At 42.2% G+C, this 20191-nt stretch overlaps 1 protein-coding gene across 1 annotated transcript; it reads right to left on the bottom strand.

Annotated features, from left to right (window-relative positions):
- Positions 1 to 9119: 9119 nt before the first annotated feature.
- Positions 9120 to 19156, bottom strand: tbx2b (T-box transcription factor 2b). The gene is made up of 7 exons (XM_079166353.1): positions 18423 to 19156; positions 17405 to 17672; positions 15662 to 15808; positions 14424 to 14500; positions 14026 to 14195; positions 11199 to 11773; positions 9120 to 10711 (listed from the first exon to the last, which is right to left on the bottom strand). The coding sequence occupies exons 1-7, from the start codon at positions 18779 to 18781 to the stop codon at positions 10268 to 10270; spliced, it is 2040 nt and encodes a 679-aa protein (XP_079022479.1). The 5' UTR covers positions 18782 to 19156; the 3' UTR covers positions 9120 to 10267.
- Between the last annotated feature and the right edge of the window lie 1035 nt (positions 19157 to 20191).

The raw sequence follows: 20191 nt of genomic DNA, 5'->3' as shown, positions 1-20191 counted from the left end.
CTGGGTTTTTTTGAGCTCATGACTTTTTAGAGATACGTGGTTCTCAGAGGACAGCGACGCTACAAACATGACGATCTTATAGAATAGGATGCATTGCTGTAGATTAAACTAGCCAACAGGAGCTAAAGGAGCTAGAAACATCTACAGTAGTATTTATCAATTAATCATCATACACAATGGTAACATTTTATTGCACATTAACACTTTGACTTTTGAAGCTGAATTTCATTTAGCTAATAACACGAAGACTTTTAGTTTGTAAATGTTTTGAATGCAAGACTTTTACTTGGGTTGTTGTCACATGTTTGTACTTTTACTGAAGTAAAAGATCTGAATACCTCTTTTACCACTGAGTGTGTTTTGGATCAAATGAATCATCTTCCACATAGCTCTTCGCTACATGAGATGACACTCCTGGTGCTTTGCTTTGGTCAGTGCGGTGTTAATGCTGTGAAAATGACCAACCCACAATAGGCAAAACATCCCCACTCCTGAACGTTTCCACCACCATGTTTGACTGCAGGTTTCATGCAATGTTGCATTAACCTGTTATGTGGCTCTCATAACAATTCAGCACTGTTGCAGACTGTTTACAGATGCAAACAAGACTTTGTGCAATCTGTTTTTTGGAAACTGTCTTGTATACTAAGCTGCAGTTTGCCTGTTGTCCCCAACACTAAGTGAAGGTGTGTGATCAGCTGTTTGTCTTCCATGCTTCTCTCTAGATGTGTATTTCCTATCACATGACAAAACAGCCACAAACTGAATAGACTACAGCTCTTCTAACACTAGTTATTAATATGAATATATTTATAAATCATCTTTCACCATTTTGTCTGATTATTATATATTTTTCTTCTAAATTATTTACATGTAATAATTTTTAAAAATTGTAAATGTCCATCCCTGATTTTCTTTCATATGATGCAGATATTGTGTATTTATAACTTGGTGTGTGGATAACTGTCTGTTTGTTTCCTGAACCCTTGAGCTTGTCATGAGTATACATGATTCAGTGCTAATAAAATGATTCATGAATTCATACTACCTGCAGGTCTAATTGCACTCAGATTTGATGATCATAAATTATGTTTGCTGTAGTTTTTTCTCCGTTATACATGTTGTAACTATGCAATTCATCATACAGTATTCGATGATGCAATGATGTAAAGTAAGTAAGTATGCCACCTAGTGGTTGTTTGTTTTGGAAGCAGCACTGGTTGGGAGGTGACCTGCTGCTGTGGAGAGTGCGGGACAAACTGGATAGTAAGTAATATCAGTTAGAGAGGAATGGAACAAAATACTTTGAAAAAACAGACTTTATATCTCTGATATGAGTATAAGGTCCTGTGAAGTGGATAATCCAAACAATACCTATATATGGAGAAATACTTGCTAAATATCATATCTAAAAACATTTAGCAATACTAAGGATTACCAACAACAAATATAAAAACATACAAGGTCCACTGGCTGTGTCTCTGTCCCAGCATCAGTCTATGGGTGTCAGTACCATAATAGTGTTGACATTATCAGGTCAGCAAGAGCGGAAAACACAGCAACAGCACAACATTGGCAGACAAACTGACTGATCTATGAATGAAGTCTCATAAAAGAGAAAGCTCTGAACACTCCGCTCTGTAAGGCACAACTTCTCTCCGTCTTCAGTGTCCAGAAGGGGGCGATAGGCCTGTATGCTGTGGTACTGTAGTTCAGAACTATCCAAAGATTAGGACTCACTGACACACACACACACACACACACACACACACACACACACACACACACACACACACACACACACACACACACACACACACACACACACACACACACATGACTTGTATGCCTCGTTTCGCCTGCTTTGAAAGCACTACTATGACAATTTCCAGATAATTCACACAATACCAGACTAAACAAGACAAACTCTGTGCACATAGTATTTTGTGGTAAACTGCATTTACCTCATTTTCATTCTGTACATTCATACACACATTGTTAATTAACAGCTCTTTTGGCCCATGTGATCGGCCTGTACTCTATTATAAGTGCATTTTATAGGTGTGTTTACTAGGTGTTTTAATGGATCTTTGCACCGACAATTGTAGTTAACTCAAAGCAATCTATGCTTTTCCCTTTGACACATCTCACTTTGAATGCTTCATAAAGTCAAACATTTGTTTTTCCACCTTTATGTATGCGGGTGGCTACGTGTCTGTGTGTTTGTGTGTTTGTGTGTGAGGTACACTACTGGCTTGTGGAAGTGTTGCTGTGTGAATCTTTTTCCCTCCTTCTCCCACTTGTCCTTTGGGAGAATAGTGGCCTGTGATTGGACCTCGCCTGCTCCACTATGGGCCAGTGCAATGGCTGCACCTGAGCCAGCAGCCAATGGGCCGTCTGCAGAGAGAAGCCTATACCATTCCACTGTGTGGACAGCATAAGGGTTTCTGGGCTGTATCCCAGCACGTCACACTAAAGTACTGCACTTGCCTTTCATTCACAAATTCACAGTATGCAGTCAGCTCAAATTACTCTTATTAAAAATGAAAGTGAAATCTATTGTTATTTTTTAGTCCAAAAACTGAATTTTAATCTGCAGTTGGATAAGTTTTCAGATCTTTTCAAGGCAATAATTAGCTTTGTGTAAAATATGAATGTGTAGACTAACTATTGCAGTCATATAGTAACAAGTATGGTATATACTTTTTACCTCTTAGCGACTTTACTTATAAAATGCATAGTGACACATTTAATCATCAGATGAAAACGCTAGCAACATGTTTTAATTAATTTCAATGCATGCTGCTCAGAGTAATGTCACAGTCCACAGCTGTAGTGACAACAGTGTGAGGTCTCTCCCTCACCTATTGCCCCCTGAGCAGGCAGGACATCTTCTACATAGACATTCTTGTAAATAGCTATATGCAACTGATTCATTTTGCATGAACAAAAAAAGTACAAAAAATACACATTATTTTTGATTGTTGAATAGTTGAATTTCCATGCCCGTCCCTGTAGTTCCCCATTATGCTCTCCCTTTGTGTTTCTATGTTCCTGTTTGTGTTGTCTGGAGCTGGGCGTGGTTTCCTGATCGGATGCTGCCACTCAAGTCTGCACATCTGCTGCTCATCTGCAATCAAGCCATCTCCACTCTCTGCTGCATAAAAGCCTGGATCAGTCTTCCACTCATCGCCACACCGTCCACCTTTCGTGTTGTGCTCGGGCCAACTTTACTACCTTTCTTGAGAATCATGTTTTTCCTATTGCTCTGTTTCTTGACTCTGTTTTTCCTCGTGTCCAGTTTCTGGGAATCCAGCCTTCTCTTTATCCTCCGTTTGACCCGTCCACCCAACTCATTGGAAAGCCCTGTTTGCCTCAGTCCCTCTGCAACCAAGCATTCTGGTTCACCCCAGCAACATTTGCCTTATCAGGGAATCATGGACAATAACTTAAATAAACTCACTCTCGTCATTTGTGTCTGTACCGTAAAACTACCGCCGTTACAACAGTAATGAGTTTGTGAATAATTGCCTATAAGTATGCCATACAAATGTCATAACAATGTCATAACGTGGTATCCAAGGTAGCCAAAATGACCTATGACATTTTTATGGCATACTACTGTGACATTTTTTCAGACATCTTTATAGCATACTATGACATTTTTATTACCCTTGTTTTATGGCATACTATACTATGACTTTTTATGGCGTGCTCTGCATTAACATTCTATACCATAACACGTTTTTATGGCATCCTATGATCTTTTTCTGACATACTATAGCCAGTAGTGGATCGTATAATGGATCGGACTAGTGGATCGGAGTAGTGGATCGTATCACGGATCGGAGTAGTGGATCGGAGTAGTGGATCGTATCTCGGATCGGAGTAGTGGATCGGAGTAGTGGATCAGAGTAGTGGATCGGAGTAGTGGATCGTATCTCGGATCAGAGTAGTGGATCGGAGTAGTGGATCGTATCTCGGATCGGAGTTGTGGATCGGAGTAGTGGATCGTATCTCGGATCGGATTAGCACCAAAGAAAAAAGGGAGCAAATATAACTTTCAGAAATCCCTGATCATGTTTTTTTTGCCGCTGATACTAATTTCAGATCATTGATGAGCCATATTGGCAGATACAGATCCCTTTGTTTGATCATTGCATCTGGTCTACAAGGATCCATCCAAAAAATTATTTCAACCCTCAGAAGTCAGTGTAAACTGAAAAGTTCTAAATGTTATCCTTTTACTTTGTTTTAGCAATTTATAGTGTTCCTTTTCTTAATAAAAACACACAATTCAAATGATAAGAAAATAAATAGTATTCTTATTGATTGAAACAAACTTCAATCAATTTTTGCAAACCAATGCAATGTTCCCTTACTTATTATTTAGGTCTACCAACATTGCATGTTCTTGTGTAAATTGTTCAGAATTATTTCAGTAATCACAATTTCCCCCATTAATTCCTAGACTGTGGTGGCTCGCCATAGTACAGTACAACCGAAGTGGGAGAATAAATTGTTTACTTGAGCCCAATAGTTAAGGAAGTACTCACATCTGCGACTTAAGTAAAAGTTCAGAGATCTGTAAAATACTCTGTTACAAGTAAAAGTCCTGCATTCAAAACGTTAGCCTACTGAAGTGAAAGAACAAAACTACAAGCATAATAGTATACTTAAAACACCAAAAGTAAAAGTACTCATTCTGCAGAATGGGTCCTTCCAGAATAATATATGGATAGTTGACAAATATGCAGTAAAAAATGCTTGTTTTTGTGCAACACTATTCTTTGAAGAAAAAATATACCCTTGCTATTTCCACACACATAAAGTTAGTTATAAGTTATTAGCATTTAATGTCTGTTTTAACTGTTTGATCCAGAGAAAAGCAGCTGTCGACTTTACACTTGGCATTACAGGGACTGCATGTAACATTAAAGTAAAGAGATGAGTGAATTAGATAACGTACGAGAGGCCGTGATACAGATGGGTGTCAAATTAAGACTTACTCTAAACACTGTTTTTAGATTATCTCTGAACATCCAGCATTCGTAGCTATACCTACGAAAAATAACATGCTGTAATTTGCACAAATTCCACGAATTGTAATTGGATGTAATCCTATTACACCCACACAGGGCGGGTTGGGAGATGCGGTGGATGGGTCTAACAAAAAACCATGGAGATCACTGTTCCCTGCGTGTGAAACGAGAAATCAACATTAATAGATATAGTACAACCAAAGTATTGTATTTGTCACATAACTTAAGATTGTATGCATGTAAAGAGCGGAAATTGACACGTGTTGCTGGACTGTTGTCCAAAAACGCACAAAACACGAGGAGTGACTTTCTCATACGAACCATTGGATGATACGTTGCTCTGAAACATTGAAATGCTGTGTCTAGAAACTCACATTGCCTCCACTCCATCACAGTTGTAGCTTTCTAATGAGGACTTAATGCATACATGTTTGTTTCAGAAGCTTTGTAATCCAGCATAGAATACAAGTGTTTTTTAAACAATGAGTGCCTTCTTTTTGGGGTTTCCCTCTTTTAGTTTATAAGTCGACTAATCAGTTGTTGTGGTCTTAGTCGACTAACAATCAATTCTTCAATTCATTGTTTTTATGCTATTTTCATGATAAATGACTTATTTCCAAAATAATTATAAACACATCTCTGGTAAAAAGCTAGATTTAAAGTGATGCTTTTTGTGCTTTTTCATGTAGAATGTCACTTTTATAGATCTGCATGAGAATCAACTCATCAATTCATTGACAAATTTGTATAGTCAACTAACAATTTCTTTGGTCGATGACGTCAGTCCTCACGACAGTCCTCACGTCAGTCCTCACGTCAGCCCTCCCTCATCCTTGGAAACTTACCCTCTCTTCATTAATTTGACACAGTGCATAATTGCGTTCTCAATAATTGCAACTATATTACATTGCACACATATTATTGAATGTACTTTCACTTTAGTTTCACACACACACACACACACACACACACACACATGTTATGTAAATAAATGTAATCAGAGCTTTATGTGCTAATTAGCGGAGTTGCGAGTTACAGGTTATGAAGGTTTAAAACTCCAGGCGGGGCGCTCTAGCACTCGCCTGTACAAAGGAATGAGAAAACTGTAACTCTGAAGGACACGCTTGGGCAACTATACACTGATATCAAATCTTGGAGTAAACTGCCAGCTGAGAACAGTACGTACCACAGCTTGAGATAGCAAAATGTAGACGTCACACTTTGGAGCCTGTTAGGCTAGGCTTTCACAACATACACACACACTGAAGACGCATCGAAGGAGGCTCCCGGACGAGAGCCAGTGTGAGCGGATATGCTCAGTGCTCCAACCAGGCCGTCGCTCTGCTAAAATCGATCCCGCCTGCAACTTGACTTTGACCAATAGGCTCCTCTAAGGAGAACCTACAAAACTTACCGCGCTGCCGTGTCCAAGCGCCTTTTCACGTTGCTGTCAATCGGAGAGGAACTGTTAGGACCGTGCACGTTTAACTGCTCGGCTAATATCTCTGTGATAAATAAAACTATTGCTTGAATCTAAGTAAACGCCTTGAACTCAATTCGTTAAGTTGTCTACACGACACACACACACACACACACACACACACACACACACACACACACACACACACACACACACACACACACACACACACACACACACACACACACACATATATATGTATATCTGAGATTTCCATTTTAGTCTTTCATTTGTATTTATGGTAATAATATTATTTATATATTCATATGACATCGTGACATAGTCTCATAGCCCAGTTTGCAGAAAAGAGATGTACATAACAGTGTTGAGGTTATACATCCATTATTACAAAAGGAGCAGGAGCAAAAGTAGGAAAAATGTATATGTACTATTATATAATTCTCTGGTTTCCAAAACTAAAAAGAATTTAAAAAATCTGTGCTAAGTCTTTAAAAGTGGTAACAGCATATATTACAATGTAGCCTAGAGTGTGTAGTGTATTGTAGAGGAGCTAACTTTTTAAAATCTATTAAAATGTATTTTTGCATACTTTGTTACAAATTCATATGAATAAATACCTGACTTTGCACACTTGCTTTCCTGCACCCCCTTTTCTTTGATGACCTGAACAGTGCCAACATTACCATAGAAACACACCTTATTTAAAAAAAAAGGTGTCTGTGTGAAATTTCTGCTTATGAAAACTATGAATTTTTAAAGCCTCTATAGGATCTGGTTTTATAATAAATATATATTTTGATACTTTGAGATGGAGGGCAGATATCACAGCAATAGGTGAAAAACCCAGAGATTATACACAATGTATGGCTATTTGTAAGAGGACAACAAATGAAAAGGCATTAGAATATTTGTGTACCTGCTATCTGGGGCATGCTGACTAATGCGAGGCTACCAGACTCTGAACTATCTTCTGCAGTCCTATAGAAGAGAAGAGAAGAGAAGGTGCTGTCTGTCTGTGTTGAAATGATCAGACAAACAGTTGTTGTTATCTAAGCTCCTGTTGGCTTAAATAACAACAGGCCTACACTGATTATTTAAAAAAGTGAATAATCTTGGCCTTTTTACCCCACTCCGTCACTAGTCATTAGTTATGATCCACGGGGTCTCCACAGGAGACTATTGATCACTCATTGACTGATTGATTTAGACAAATACTTTTTTTCTCTCAGAGTGCGAGGTCGAGTCGCTCTCTCTGTTAATTGAAGATAACAGAGGGGCAACAATGGCCCCCGTAATAGAATGAGAGTTGTGTGATCATCGCTGAAGAAAGAAACGAAAATGCAAAAGCAGGGGAGGAGGACGACGAGGAGGAAGAGGAGGAGGGGGGCTCTCTAATTAGGAAGCTGTGGCCGGCAGGCAGGCGACAGGCGCCGGGTCCCGGACAAAAGGCTGTCTGCTGCCCTAAACTCCCCCTGATTAACCCTTTAAACCGAGACACACATACACGCAGTCACACGCACAGTACTGCTGCATCACACACAGCTCTCTCTCTCTCTCTCTCTCTCTCTCTCTCTCTCGCTCTACACACACACACACACACACACACACACACACACACACACACACACACACACACACACACACACACACACACACAACAGGTCACAATTTCACTTTGGTACCAAACACTGACGACCAATGCTTTGAACGCCACGATTGAAAAGGAACACACACAAAAAAAATGACAAAAAGCACACGGTCTAGTGATAATAGATAAAAACACGTGAAATTATTGCATATTTAGCCCATTAAACCCCCACAATATTACATGTATTTCCAAAATGTATAGGCCAAAACTCCATATTTCCTGATAAGCTCCCAGCTCAGGGAGGGAACGGTTAAAGTAGCTCTCAGGCTTCAGAGGATGTGTGTGAGCGAAGCAGAGAAAGCTCTTCCTATAAATACTTACATTACTCGACTCTTTCTAAAAATACAGACGGCCACACAATACTAAAGGAAATGCTGATTGACGGTGACTGAAGACCTGCTCTAAATAGACTTGAACGGCATGCAGGAGACATATAATAAATACAAAATGACAGACATAGGCCTATTGCTGATACTGTATACTGCTAAGCAACTAATAAAATAACAGTCACAAATAGTATCAAGAAGAAAAGTTGTCTCTTTAAATTAAATTAAAGCCGGTACAAAAAGATTTAATTTAACATTCACAGCTGTAGATTTTATGCAAAACAGATAGCAACAAATGTCACCCAAAAAGTAATCAATTAATTTCATCATCTGATTTCAAATGTATTTTAATGACATGGATTAAACCCAATAACATGTTCTTATGAAATTAAATTACACACGTGCACTTTTTCATGTAAAACATATGATCGACAGGGGGCGCTCCTGTCCCACGTGTGCTTATGTGTGTGCGCTGTGTGTCAAACGACTTATTTAAAAAACGCTTTTAAAAATGTGTACAGCTGTTCGGCTCTAATAAGAGGATACCAATAATAAAAAGTTATTATACTAATATAATTAACAATAAACAATAATAACAACAATAATAATAAGGATACGCCTCCAAGCTTTCAGCACAACGATTTTTTATTGAAATTGTGAGACAATCAAAAAAAAAAAAAAACCCGGACAACCAGCATAAACAAGATACTTTCTTCTTTAAATATATTTTTGAATAGATATGAATGATGCGCCCGTAGGAGGAATTGCTTTGAATGTCTCCTGGCTGGAGTGAAATAACCTGAGGTGTTTTTGAATCCATGTGGAGCTCTTTCCTCTGTCTCTGTCGGTGGATGCAGACTAAAACATGGCACACACGTCACCTAAAAATCAGCGATGCTTCATAAACAGTTTTTCAAACCAACAAGCGCTAAATAGCTTTCATGTACAGTATACGTTCATGTAAAATGGGAGAGACGAGGAGGAGAAAAAAAAGTAACAAGTTAAATTCGAAATATATACACGCTAATATACAGCCTTGAATAAATTAATACCAATTGCATATTCTTGGATCTTAGCTTTATTTACAGAATTTGTTTTATCTTTAATTACATAAATAGTTCAGAATTTTTTTTCTGGCATGAAATGATAAGCGGTTCTTTCTTCCTCTCGCAGAGCGTTCACCTTCCATGCCTTTTGAAATAATCAGGCCTGGAAAAAAAGTTTTTGGATGCAGCTTGAGACCTGCCTGTCGAAACCAGGCCCGGACGCTCAAATGCTTCAAGTTAACCAAACTCAACACGCCGCTCTCCGCTGTGCGCCGCTCAGTCTAGGAGGGGCTCTCAAGCAGGTTAGACCGATAGATGTTTTATCATTATTTTAGTATTTCATTGTCTAAAATGTGTTGTTTATATATTTCATTGTTTTGTATAATAGTATTTTTAATGCAGGAATGTGCCCCTACATGGGTGAGCCTGCCTTCAAGAGCCGCTAACCCAAAAACACTGGGATTCAGGGGAAAGTGTGTCTGATGATAGTCAAAATGTTGTCTGACAGGCTTTTCACCCTCTCTAATAGGTAAGCTCCAGAGGAGACCCTTAATACTTGTGGATTTAAAAAGATTAAATTGAATTATATGGGCAACATTTTTGTCTATCTGCTGCTTTGTTCCAAAAAATACCAGTTATCGGCCTTCACTGGACCTATATCAGTCAAACCTCATCCCAGTCTCTCTAATGTGCTGTACAGGACAAATGCACTTATAGTCCTCTGGTATTCAAGCCAAGTCTTCATCCCAAACGGAGAGTTTTCATCACTTGGGAGAGTCTGCACTTGGGGAGGGCTCCCGCTTGCTCTCCAGGCCGCTGACCAGCCTCTGAATGCTTTGCAGTTCATTCACTGAGTCCTTCATAGAGGTTTTGGGAGATGCAACCCTCCCACTTGACCCTCCTGTCTTATGGTTGCTGTGGTGCTCCGGTGCTGGGCTGGTGTCCCTGCTGGCCGGTTTGGAGGATTCGGAGCCTGGATTCAGGCTACCCTGCAGGCCAGTGGTGAGCAGGCTCTGAGGCAGCGACACTGGGAGCTGGTAGGGGTTGAAGCGGAGCCGGGGACGGGACGCGTTCAGGAAGGGGTTCCTGGAGAGGGGGTTAGAGGTGCTGGTGGCTGGGAGGGCTGAGGCCGAGGCCGCAGCAGCAGCCGCCGCCATGTAGGTGTAGGGATATGGGAACAGACCGCCAAACGGAGGCATGGGGATGCCCTGGAATATGCAAGAGGAAAGACTATGAGTTACAGTTACACATCACTATTTCCAGTCAAGCTGTCAATTAGCACTGATACATTTCTTCCAACACAAACAGCAACCAAACCGGTCAATTTCTTCAGATTTTGTAATTTATGAAAGTAAAAGCAACAAATGTTTATTTTGGGTGTAAAAATATTTTTACAAATAGTTTACTCCACAGAAGCTGAACATGTTCAAGGCAATAGTTTGATTACTGTGTTTATCATTAAATGTGTGTTAGTGCTAATACTTTCAAAAAGTCCCACTTGTTTGCATGCAGCAAATACATGACATTTTGCATCTCTGATCATGCATATTTTCAGTACTAAATATAAGACAGCTCTGATTGCACCGTCTACACTCTCAACCCAAAGCTCCAACTTTCCTGTCGTGCTGACATCAGCTCAGTCCTACAGGTGTACAGACAAACTAAATAATGTTCTGAATGGAGGACCTTCCTTACCTGAGAGGCGAGCATGTGCTGAGACAGATGGAAGGGGAAGGGGCTTCCTCCTGTGCCCTGAGTGGAGAGGCTGCCATTTTCCAAACCACTTGCAGATACAGAGGCCAATAGATGCCCCATGCCCATAGCAGAAAAGGCTCCAGGGGACATAGCAAACTGCCCGGGGTGAAACAACAGTGGTGATCCGGCGCCCAGAGGGTTAAAGAACTGCTGACTGTGCAGGCCAGACAGAGCCAGACTTTGTAAGTGGGCTGGGCTGAAGTGCGAGGGGCTCTCGGTCTGAACCATAAGAGGGGAGAAGGTCTCCTTAGTGGCACTAATGCCTCCGGCCTCCAAGTCCTTTGTCAACACGTCCGTGGTGTCCTTCCTGTGCCTGCTCTCCGCTTTGTCCTTCTCAAGGTTCCTTATACTGAACAAGGAGTCATCCGTCTTTTCTGTTATAGGCCTGTCCCTCATGCGCTCCTCACACCTGGAGCTGTAGGGGGACACAGGTTCAGGTCCCGGGCTGTTGGAGCCAGTGCAGCGCTCGTCGAGATGCTCCAGCTCCTGCTCGCTGTCAGTGCACGTTTTCTCATCTAAAATACAGGAATCACATTGGGAAAAAAGAGAGGTGTAAGCAGAGTGTCTAACCCAGCTATCACAAAAAAGATTCCAATAACCCAGCCTGTGTTGTCATTCTATATTTATGTTGTCATACTAGAATGGCAATATAAGCCAGCCTGCACACATCAGACCAAATGTAAATTTAGTTTTTCAGAGCAACGTAAAATAACCTTTGTATTAATTGTGTAAAGCGTTTGAGTGTGCACACATCAAGACGTTTGAATTAAAAGCATGGCCCATTAACAAATACTTTAGCCAGCATTGTCATATAAATCTTTGGATACATTAAGGGAAAAAAACAATAGGCAAATAACATTTACTTTTAGAATAATTGGAAGTCAAATGTCATTGACCCTGATAAGCGTTTCACACAATGTATGATCTCAATTACAACATTTCAATGTAAATGTAATTTTGCACATTTTTGTCGAAGTTTAAATTCACTCTTTTCAGGTCTATTTAGCTGCCATGCATCATACAATTATTGTAAATAAAATGAGTCCTGTTTATTGGAATTTCATGAAATAATGCAGGTACAGTGGGTGATCTTATAGTTGGCCTGTACTAAATATTCAAACAGGTTACAAATAAACATTCTTTTAGGTATCCTATTGTTATGGGCACAGAAAATTAAAAAAAAGATTTTTTCTGCACCCCAATTATTAATTTTCCTCACGTTACAGATTAATTTCCTCCACCATTTTAGCCATTTTAACAACATTTAAATGATGCTACTGAATTTAAATTCTTAGTCGTTTTAGGTGATTACAAAAACACATCATAGCTGTTAAAGGCTTTAACCATCGTTGAAATACCGGCTCATATAGGCCAGTGATTTTCAACCTCTGTGCCGCGGCTCAGTGTGCCGTGACAGATCACCTGGTGTGTCGTGGGAAAATGTCCAATTTCACTTAATGAGTCAAAAAAAAATATTATTTAGTTGTTGCAAATACTTTGACATTGTTGAGCGTCTGAGCTGCAATAATGGCTGGCTAAGTAATAATACTCTTCTATGCCAGTGGGTGGCAGTAGGTAGCGCAATAATGACCGTGTTAATTTAAGACAGTAGAATGAAATGACGCGCGGGAGAGGTTGTGATGACGAGACGAACAGCGATGGAGAAATATTTGAAAAGGAAAAATGCAGACTCTGAACTGGGCCCTGGACAAAATAACCCAGATGAAAAGCCTCGTAAGGATCAACACATTGAGAGACTTTAAATTAAATTAAATTAAATTGTCAGCATATATCCGGCCCTCGGTACAACAGCCCGACAGAAAATATCATTGTTCATCATAACTGGCCCGCCACACCACAGAGCTCCGGGACGAAACGTGGCGATGTGAGCTGGCTTTATGTGCAACATAACGAAGCATCTCACTGCGCTAAACCTCCAGCTTCAGGGACGTGTGATCACAGACATGTGTGATGCAGTAAAAGTCTTCACCGCTGTGTTCCCGACTGCGCATTTTGCTGATAACTGGGCACACTTGGAATGGAGTACACTCGGCGATTTGCCGACTTTGCAGCTCAGAAATTTAAATTTGAACTGCTCAGCAATCTGTTTGCAGTTGAAGTGGAAAGAGCACCTGTGCATATCCACATGGAGCTGATAGACCTCCAGTGTAATGACACACTCAAGGCAAAGTTTGACTGCAGTTTCCAAGCTTCATCCCCGAAACGATGCCTTAACTCCGCCTACATGCTGCTCCAACGCTCTGAATGTTTGGAAGCACATACCTGTGTGAGCAGCTTTTCTCTGATGAAGATGAACAAAAACCCACACAGGAGTCGTCTCACTGATGCACACCTTCACTCCACATTGAGGGTTTCCACAGAACAACCTAACCCCAGATATTAATGAACTGGCAGCCAAGGAAAGATGCCAAACATCTGGCTCTGGTACGTATGCGTAACATAATGTAGCCTAAACATGTGTTCTTTTTGCACTTTGTCCAATATCCCTTCTATACTGTTTATTAAATGGTGACTCTATTTGGCCCCTTGACGTAGTCCCAATTTTTAGTTTTGTCCCTCTCTGAGATTGAGTTTGACACCATGGCATAGATGCTGTATTATGCTAAAAGGTGTCATTTTGTAACGTTTTTGGTTGTTGGTGTGCCGCGGGATCTTTTTAATGTAAAAAGTGTTCCGCGGCTCAGAAAAGGTTGAAAAACACTGATATAGGCTACGGGCCGAAGAAAACAACAACAACGTGTCTCACCTCGACTGGACCTGCTGAACCTCAGCGGGCTGGTATCGGCTCCCAGCGGGGAGTGGACGGCGTCCCTGCCGGTCGGAGGCTCACTGGATGAGTCGTCCGAGTCCGCGCCATCCCGGTCCGCCTTGCACTGGTCCTCAAACATCCGCAGCGACGGCATGGTTAGCTGTTTCCTGTCAATTAACAACGATAATAATAATACTCATGAATGGTGGTTTGGGAGCTGTGCCACCATGACCTTGGGCACACACACACACACCCACCCACCCACCCACCCACCCACACACACACACACACACACACACACACACACACACACACACACACACACACACACACACACACACACACACACACACACACACACACACACACACACACAGGTGTTGGGCGGCAGTTACCTTTTCTCTCTTCTCCCGTTCCCCGTGTCTCTGAATCCTTTGGCAAAAGGGTTGTTGTCAATCTTCAGCTGCGTTATCTGTCAAAAATACAGAGTGAGAATAGATGTTGGAGGAATGGAACCAGAATTACATCGGTCCTGTTAGAGCACGTTGTCCTAGTCTGCCCATATTTGGGACAGCAACGTGTTTGGATAAACACACAGAAAGCAGCGTGTTGGACAGTAGCCACGGCAGGCCTCGGATTTACATTATTAATAAAAGCGTAATGAGGGGGTGTTATTCTCATAGGCCCCTCGAGAGAAATTATGCCACGAAATATTCCTCTATGGGGCCACACAAGCCTCCGTTCCCCCAGAAAAAGAGACAGGGGGAACAATACTTGAACAGATGACTATCATATCAATAATTAATAATGCGGTTTGGATCACTGCTTCGATATGTCCTGATGTAGAAGCGGCCGGTGTGGCTCCAAATAGGGGCGCGGAGCCGGCAAAGGGCCTGTATGGCTCTTGCGGGAGCGTCTTCGCTCCTGAAGGCCCTGTGGCCCTTGAACAAGACGCATTTGCAATTTGAGCAGAGAGAGTGTCTTGTCCACTGTGACTGCGGGGTGACCAGCCTTTTAACTGCCCCCTAATCGATGATGACTCTTTGCCATAAACTTTTACAAGACCCCCCCCCCCACACACACACAAGCTCCAATTAGCTTCATGGAGGAGGATGACGAGTCAACAAAAGGGGTTAATAACCGTCTAATATGGGCTACACATATTCAAACCTCAATTAAAATTTGCTGGGTTTTTAAATGCTCTAACCGTATTAAATCCCCCAAAATGGAAGCTGCTAGTGTCATTCTTTGAAAAGGCAAAAATGAAAATAAAGAAAGAGCGCATGTCTGCTATGTTTGCTGCTGCATTACAAGTAAACACAATACACTCTCCACGTTTAATAACCTAATTTATATACTTCAGCTCAGGGTAATGGCCAATTTATAGACCATTAATAGCAGGTACAATACATTGTCAGACATATCTGCTACACCCACGAGTCCAGGCAAAATAAATAAATAAATAAATCAAATGGGCCATGGGAGTCCTCTGCAGGGAAATTAGGCGACCTACAAAATCAGATTAAGTCTTCGGGGGTTGGCGGTGGGGGGAGGGGACGCATGTAGGACATTTATTATGCAAAGTATAGCAGCCATATTAGAGGCAGTCGGTTGAGTGTGAACAGTGACTCACCTTGTCGTTCTGGTAGGCCGTCACCGCCACGAATTCGGTCTCCGGGAAGACGTAGGTCCTGAAGGTGCTGTAGGGGAGCTTCAGGATGTCGTTGGCCCTCACTATGTGGAACCGGGGCTGGTACTTGTGCATGGAGTTCAGGATGGTCTGGACCAACACACACGAAAAGACACAGCGTTGACGTGAATATGAGTGTATTGTATGCCTCCTCGGCGTTTTTCTCTCCATTCGAACTCCACACAGAATACTGCGGATCATCCAGCGCATTGTTACCGATGCCGTTATAATTACTGAGGGAGCAGACTTGTCTGTAATTAGTGCGGGGCCCAGGGAAAATCCTGAGCAGGCCACACATGTTGTCATGATGGTTCAGATTTGATCCAGTTTATTGGAACAAAAGCTCCACCTTTCTCTTTCTTTGGTTTCAGATTGGCCACAAACAGTAAAGCCACTTTGTTTTTTGTTTTTACAGACAGGGCACCAGAGAATAAACATGCGTTTTAAGGTAACATTTATTTTTAAAATCCCCCCCCCCCCCCCCCCCCCCATAAAAAAAACAGACACAGAGCAGCATTAAAATGCAATACCGTGTTAATTCCAGATAAAGATAAGCATATTGACATACCATACGAACCTTACACCTTAAAGATCACTTATAATCCGCCTATAGGCTGCACGTGCAAATAAGACCAATACACGTGATTAGAACTCCTGCCTTCAAGCGATTGCAAATGATTTAGACTGACATGTAAATGCTGAATTTGTTTCCAGTCGGAAGCTGCACTCTGCCAGTCAGAAGGAGTTTCTCAGACATTTGTAATTTGCTCCTGTAGCTCCTTATTTGTATTTTTTTTTTTTGGGGGGGGGTTTAAACCGGTAAAATAACGTCTAATACGTGGTAAACTATGGGGTAATATTTAGGATAAAACACACAACAACAACCTAATCGTATCTAGGGCATTATACTATACACTACACTATACTATACTATAGCCTACTATACTACTGATATCAGACACGTCAGTCGGCTCGGTCATTCACGCTCATTTCACGTCATTTATCTGTGACCCCAGCCTGGCAAACACTCAGCTTAAATGTATTGGTGTTTTTATTTTTTATAACTAATACAAGCCCGATTAAAATGAAAAACATAAAGGGCCAATGGGACAATGCAGCCGTGGTTTAGGCCACGAGCAGCTGCAGAGAGACGGGCCCATGACTACATGGTGCAGGGGAGAAAATTCAGACTGATACTTTCCCGAATCTGGAGAGCTGCAACGAAACATAAGCTCTGTGTATGTCAGCGGCAGTAAGTCAAGTGGTGACAAAGTGTCAACAGCTTTGGACGTAAAGGCGTCCAACAACATAAATGTGGGCTGACTCATCTTTAAACGCAGTCTATTCTCTGACATTATTTGTCTAACGTTCTGATTCTATATTTAGTAGAAAAGCTCCGCGAACTTTTATTCATTTTCCTTCACAATTTCCCGGCAGTAGTTTTCATTTGCATTCGGCACATGCTATGTGCTCTGTTTTTATTTATTTCCCTTTTCCCCCTGGCTGTGTCTTGTTATTATTGCGCTGCTGCAACGACCCACTTTCCCCATATGCTTCATAAAAATGTAATGTGATTTTAAAAACACCTAAAAACACCCTGTCTGTTCAAACAGCAAACATGTCATGCACCATATGTACATAAACAATGTCTCTGTTCAGGCGAGAAAAAAAACTCCCACTACTTACAAATCCGTGTTTGTCTGAAATGTTGTTGGTCAGCTTGAGTTTATGGAAAGCAACAGGCTTCGCCATCCACTGCTCGCCGGTGGCCGGGCTGTCCGGGTGGATATACATCCGCTTGGGCATCTCCGGGTCGGCCTTGCCCGCCACCATCCAGCGGGAGTTGTGGAACTTGTAGCGGCAGTCGTCCGCCGCCACGATGTCCATCAGCAGGATGTATTTGGCCTTTTTATCGAGTCCGTTTATTCGCACTTTGAACGGAGGGAACATCCTCCTGCAGAGGAAAAACACATAGGGAGTCAACACGCCGCTCTGTCAAGAGGAAATATTGTATTTATTATTCTCTGTGTGTATGTGGGGGGGGGGGGGGGGGGGTCTCTGTCTGTCTGTCTGTCCGCCTGTGTGTGTATGCATGTGTGTGTTGTCCAAAGGCCACACTACAAATCTGAGCAGTACATTTGTGACCACATCACTTCACGTCCCTGCTTTCTGAAGTGACAGCCTGTTTATAAAATCCAGAAGCGCTGCTGTCTCAACACAATGCAGTTTGGGAGATAAAACCTGACTAAATCCCATGACACATTTCCCCCAAAATATCCCAAATATGTCCTTTGATCAGTCTTGAAATATATTGTAAATATTTCAAATTAATTTACGTTTTTGATAATTCACTAATTAAAAAAAAAGAAGCCAGTTTAAATCCTAAATATAAACATGCAGTTATGCGACTGGAACTCCATTTAAAACAATATATTTAGTGTGTAATGCGAGGTAAACATGGCATGTTCTTGCAGTATCCTCTTATTACTTTTTATCCTATTTGTATTAATTGTTGAACAGGTTAATTATTGGTGGTGAATTAAAAATCGAATATAAAGGCCTGACACACGCACCATATAACAACGTGAATAAATAGCTTTTAGCGGCTCTGAACTTTTCAGCTTGGCGCATTCTCTGCATTAAAAGATAAATTGCCTATTTAAAAAATAATGTAGTCTCGGTAAAGCCATTAGTGAATTCTTACCTTCCGGACTTGGTAATAACCATCTCCGTCCCGAGTTTATGAAATTGGTCCCAAAGATCCTTGGCTTCCAGTGTAACTTTGGGGTCGTCGTCCACTTCCTCCTCGGGCTCCAGGCTCTTCATGCTGCGGAGATGAGCCGCCTGATGGTGGCTTAGGGCCGGGTGGAGCACAACCTCCGCCGCCCCGGCCAGGCCATGGTCCGATATGGGCTTGGTGAGCGCCCCGGGAGGCAGGCTGAGCGCCGGGAAGAAGGAAGGCTGGGCGGCCGCTAGAAAGGCGGACATGGGGAAGTCGGTCGGCCGGTGTGCGTGGAAAGGGTGATAAGCCATTGCAGTCCCTGTGAAAACTGGATCTCTCATCGGTGCATCCACAAAAACCGAAGTGAAATAATGGATATTTTAGTGGTAATTCCCCCCAACCCAGAGCCAGAGTAGGTCCGCGCTTCGCGAGCAGTTAATTTCTATGGAGCGGTGCTGACGAGCACGGGGCTTTGTCAAACACACAGCGCGTTATCAGGCTGAAAAAAAAATTAGCCCAGAGTTGCTGTTGATGTGCTTGTTCCTTCGGCTCCTCCGCCGAGTCCCTCAGTAGGAGCGGTGTGTGAAGGCAGAGCCCGGCTGCGCTGTGTGCCTCTCAGAGAAATAAGCTGTTCCTCTGCTTCAGTCATCCCACACTGACTGGAGAGATGTGGCCCCGTTCACTGCAGATCTGTGACTATCTCACATGTCCTTCCTGCCTCCATCCCCAACACTAATGAACCAAGCCCCTTTGATTGCTGATTTTACGCTTTCTGGACCAATTGTGGGCCCCTATAGGCGTGGTTCTGACAGCTCCGGTCAGATTCTAGGAGAGGAGGGAGGGGGGCAAGAAGGTGTCGGAAGCATTAGCAGTAAGAAAACATGTCAACAGAATAGAATATTAACCAATGACAGGAAAGATCGGGAAATCCCACCCCCATTTCCAAGCCAAACACCGGGTCAGCCCTCAGTTCTTGGCCGGTGGAGGCATCGTCTCTCTCGGCTTGCGTTTTTACAACGTCGCCTCCGGAGAAACCAGCCCATCCACAGAGTCACTGTTTAAATACTCACCTCGATACAGAGGAACAGCTCCAGTTCTCCACGTTTACCACTGTCTTTTAGAACAACTCACTACAGTAGGCTCAATCCACGACTCGCAGCTCATGTTCTGCATTCCGGAGAGATTTATTCCAAAGAGCCGCTGCTCTCTCGATCGCTCTCTATAATAACAGCCTTGTACTTATTCCGTGTTATCGGCTGTTTTGACGCTTATAGGCTGGATTTGCCTCACACTAGCCCAGGCTATCCGTGTTAGCTGTGTGTACACTGACTTCAGCCTCATATAGCCCGGCTTCCCCGGGCGAGAGCCATTTATCTGTGCGTTTGTCCTGATCGAGATGACGGGAAGGCAGCGACGGTCGCAGCGGCGGCGGCGCAATAAAAGAGACGAGGCTGGAAAAGACAAACCCAGATGCTGCGCGGAGGAAAAGAGGAAACCAGATGAATGATGATGATGAGTGAATTTTGAGAGAAATATCAGAGAGAAGGAAAAGCGGTGAGTGCTCACTTCGATACAAACTCTTCCTTGTTTAGACGCAAATAAAGTTACATTATTTGGAGACTCTGGCATTGTTAGATTTTTATTTTTTAAATAAGGTTAAATGTTATTATTGTCAGTGTCAGTTATTATCACTATTACACTGTTGTTGGACGTCGTGGGGATTTTATTTTTGTGTCGAAACAATCGCCAGC

Source organism: Pholis gunnellus (genome assembly GCF_910591455.1).
Source record: "Pholis gunnellus genome assembly, chromosome: 9".
In the NCBI taxonomy this organism is placed as follows: domain Eukaryota; kingdom Metazoa; phylum Chordata; class Actinopteri; order Perciformes; family Pholidae; genus Pholis; species Pholis gunnellus.
Note: the sequence above shows the minus strand (reverse complement) of the source record. Positions and strands in the feature narration are given on the sequence as shown.

Bases quoted from the DNA above. Each gene is read 5' to 3' on its own strand.
- tbx2b (XM_079166353.1), bottom strand. From the start codon at position 18,781: ATGAGAGATCCAGTTTTCACAGGGACTGCAATGGCTTATCACCCTTTC. The intron at 17,673-18,422 runs GTAAGAATTCAC...TTTCCTCTGCAG, and splicing joins GTTATTACCAAGTCCGGAAG to GAGGATGTTCCCTCCGTTCA. The intron at 14,501-15,661 runs GTGAGTCACTGT...TATTTTTGACAG, and splicing joins CGGCCTACCAGAACGACAAG to ATAACGCAGCTGAAGATTGA.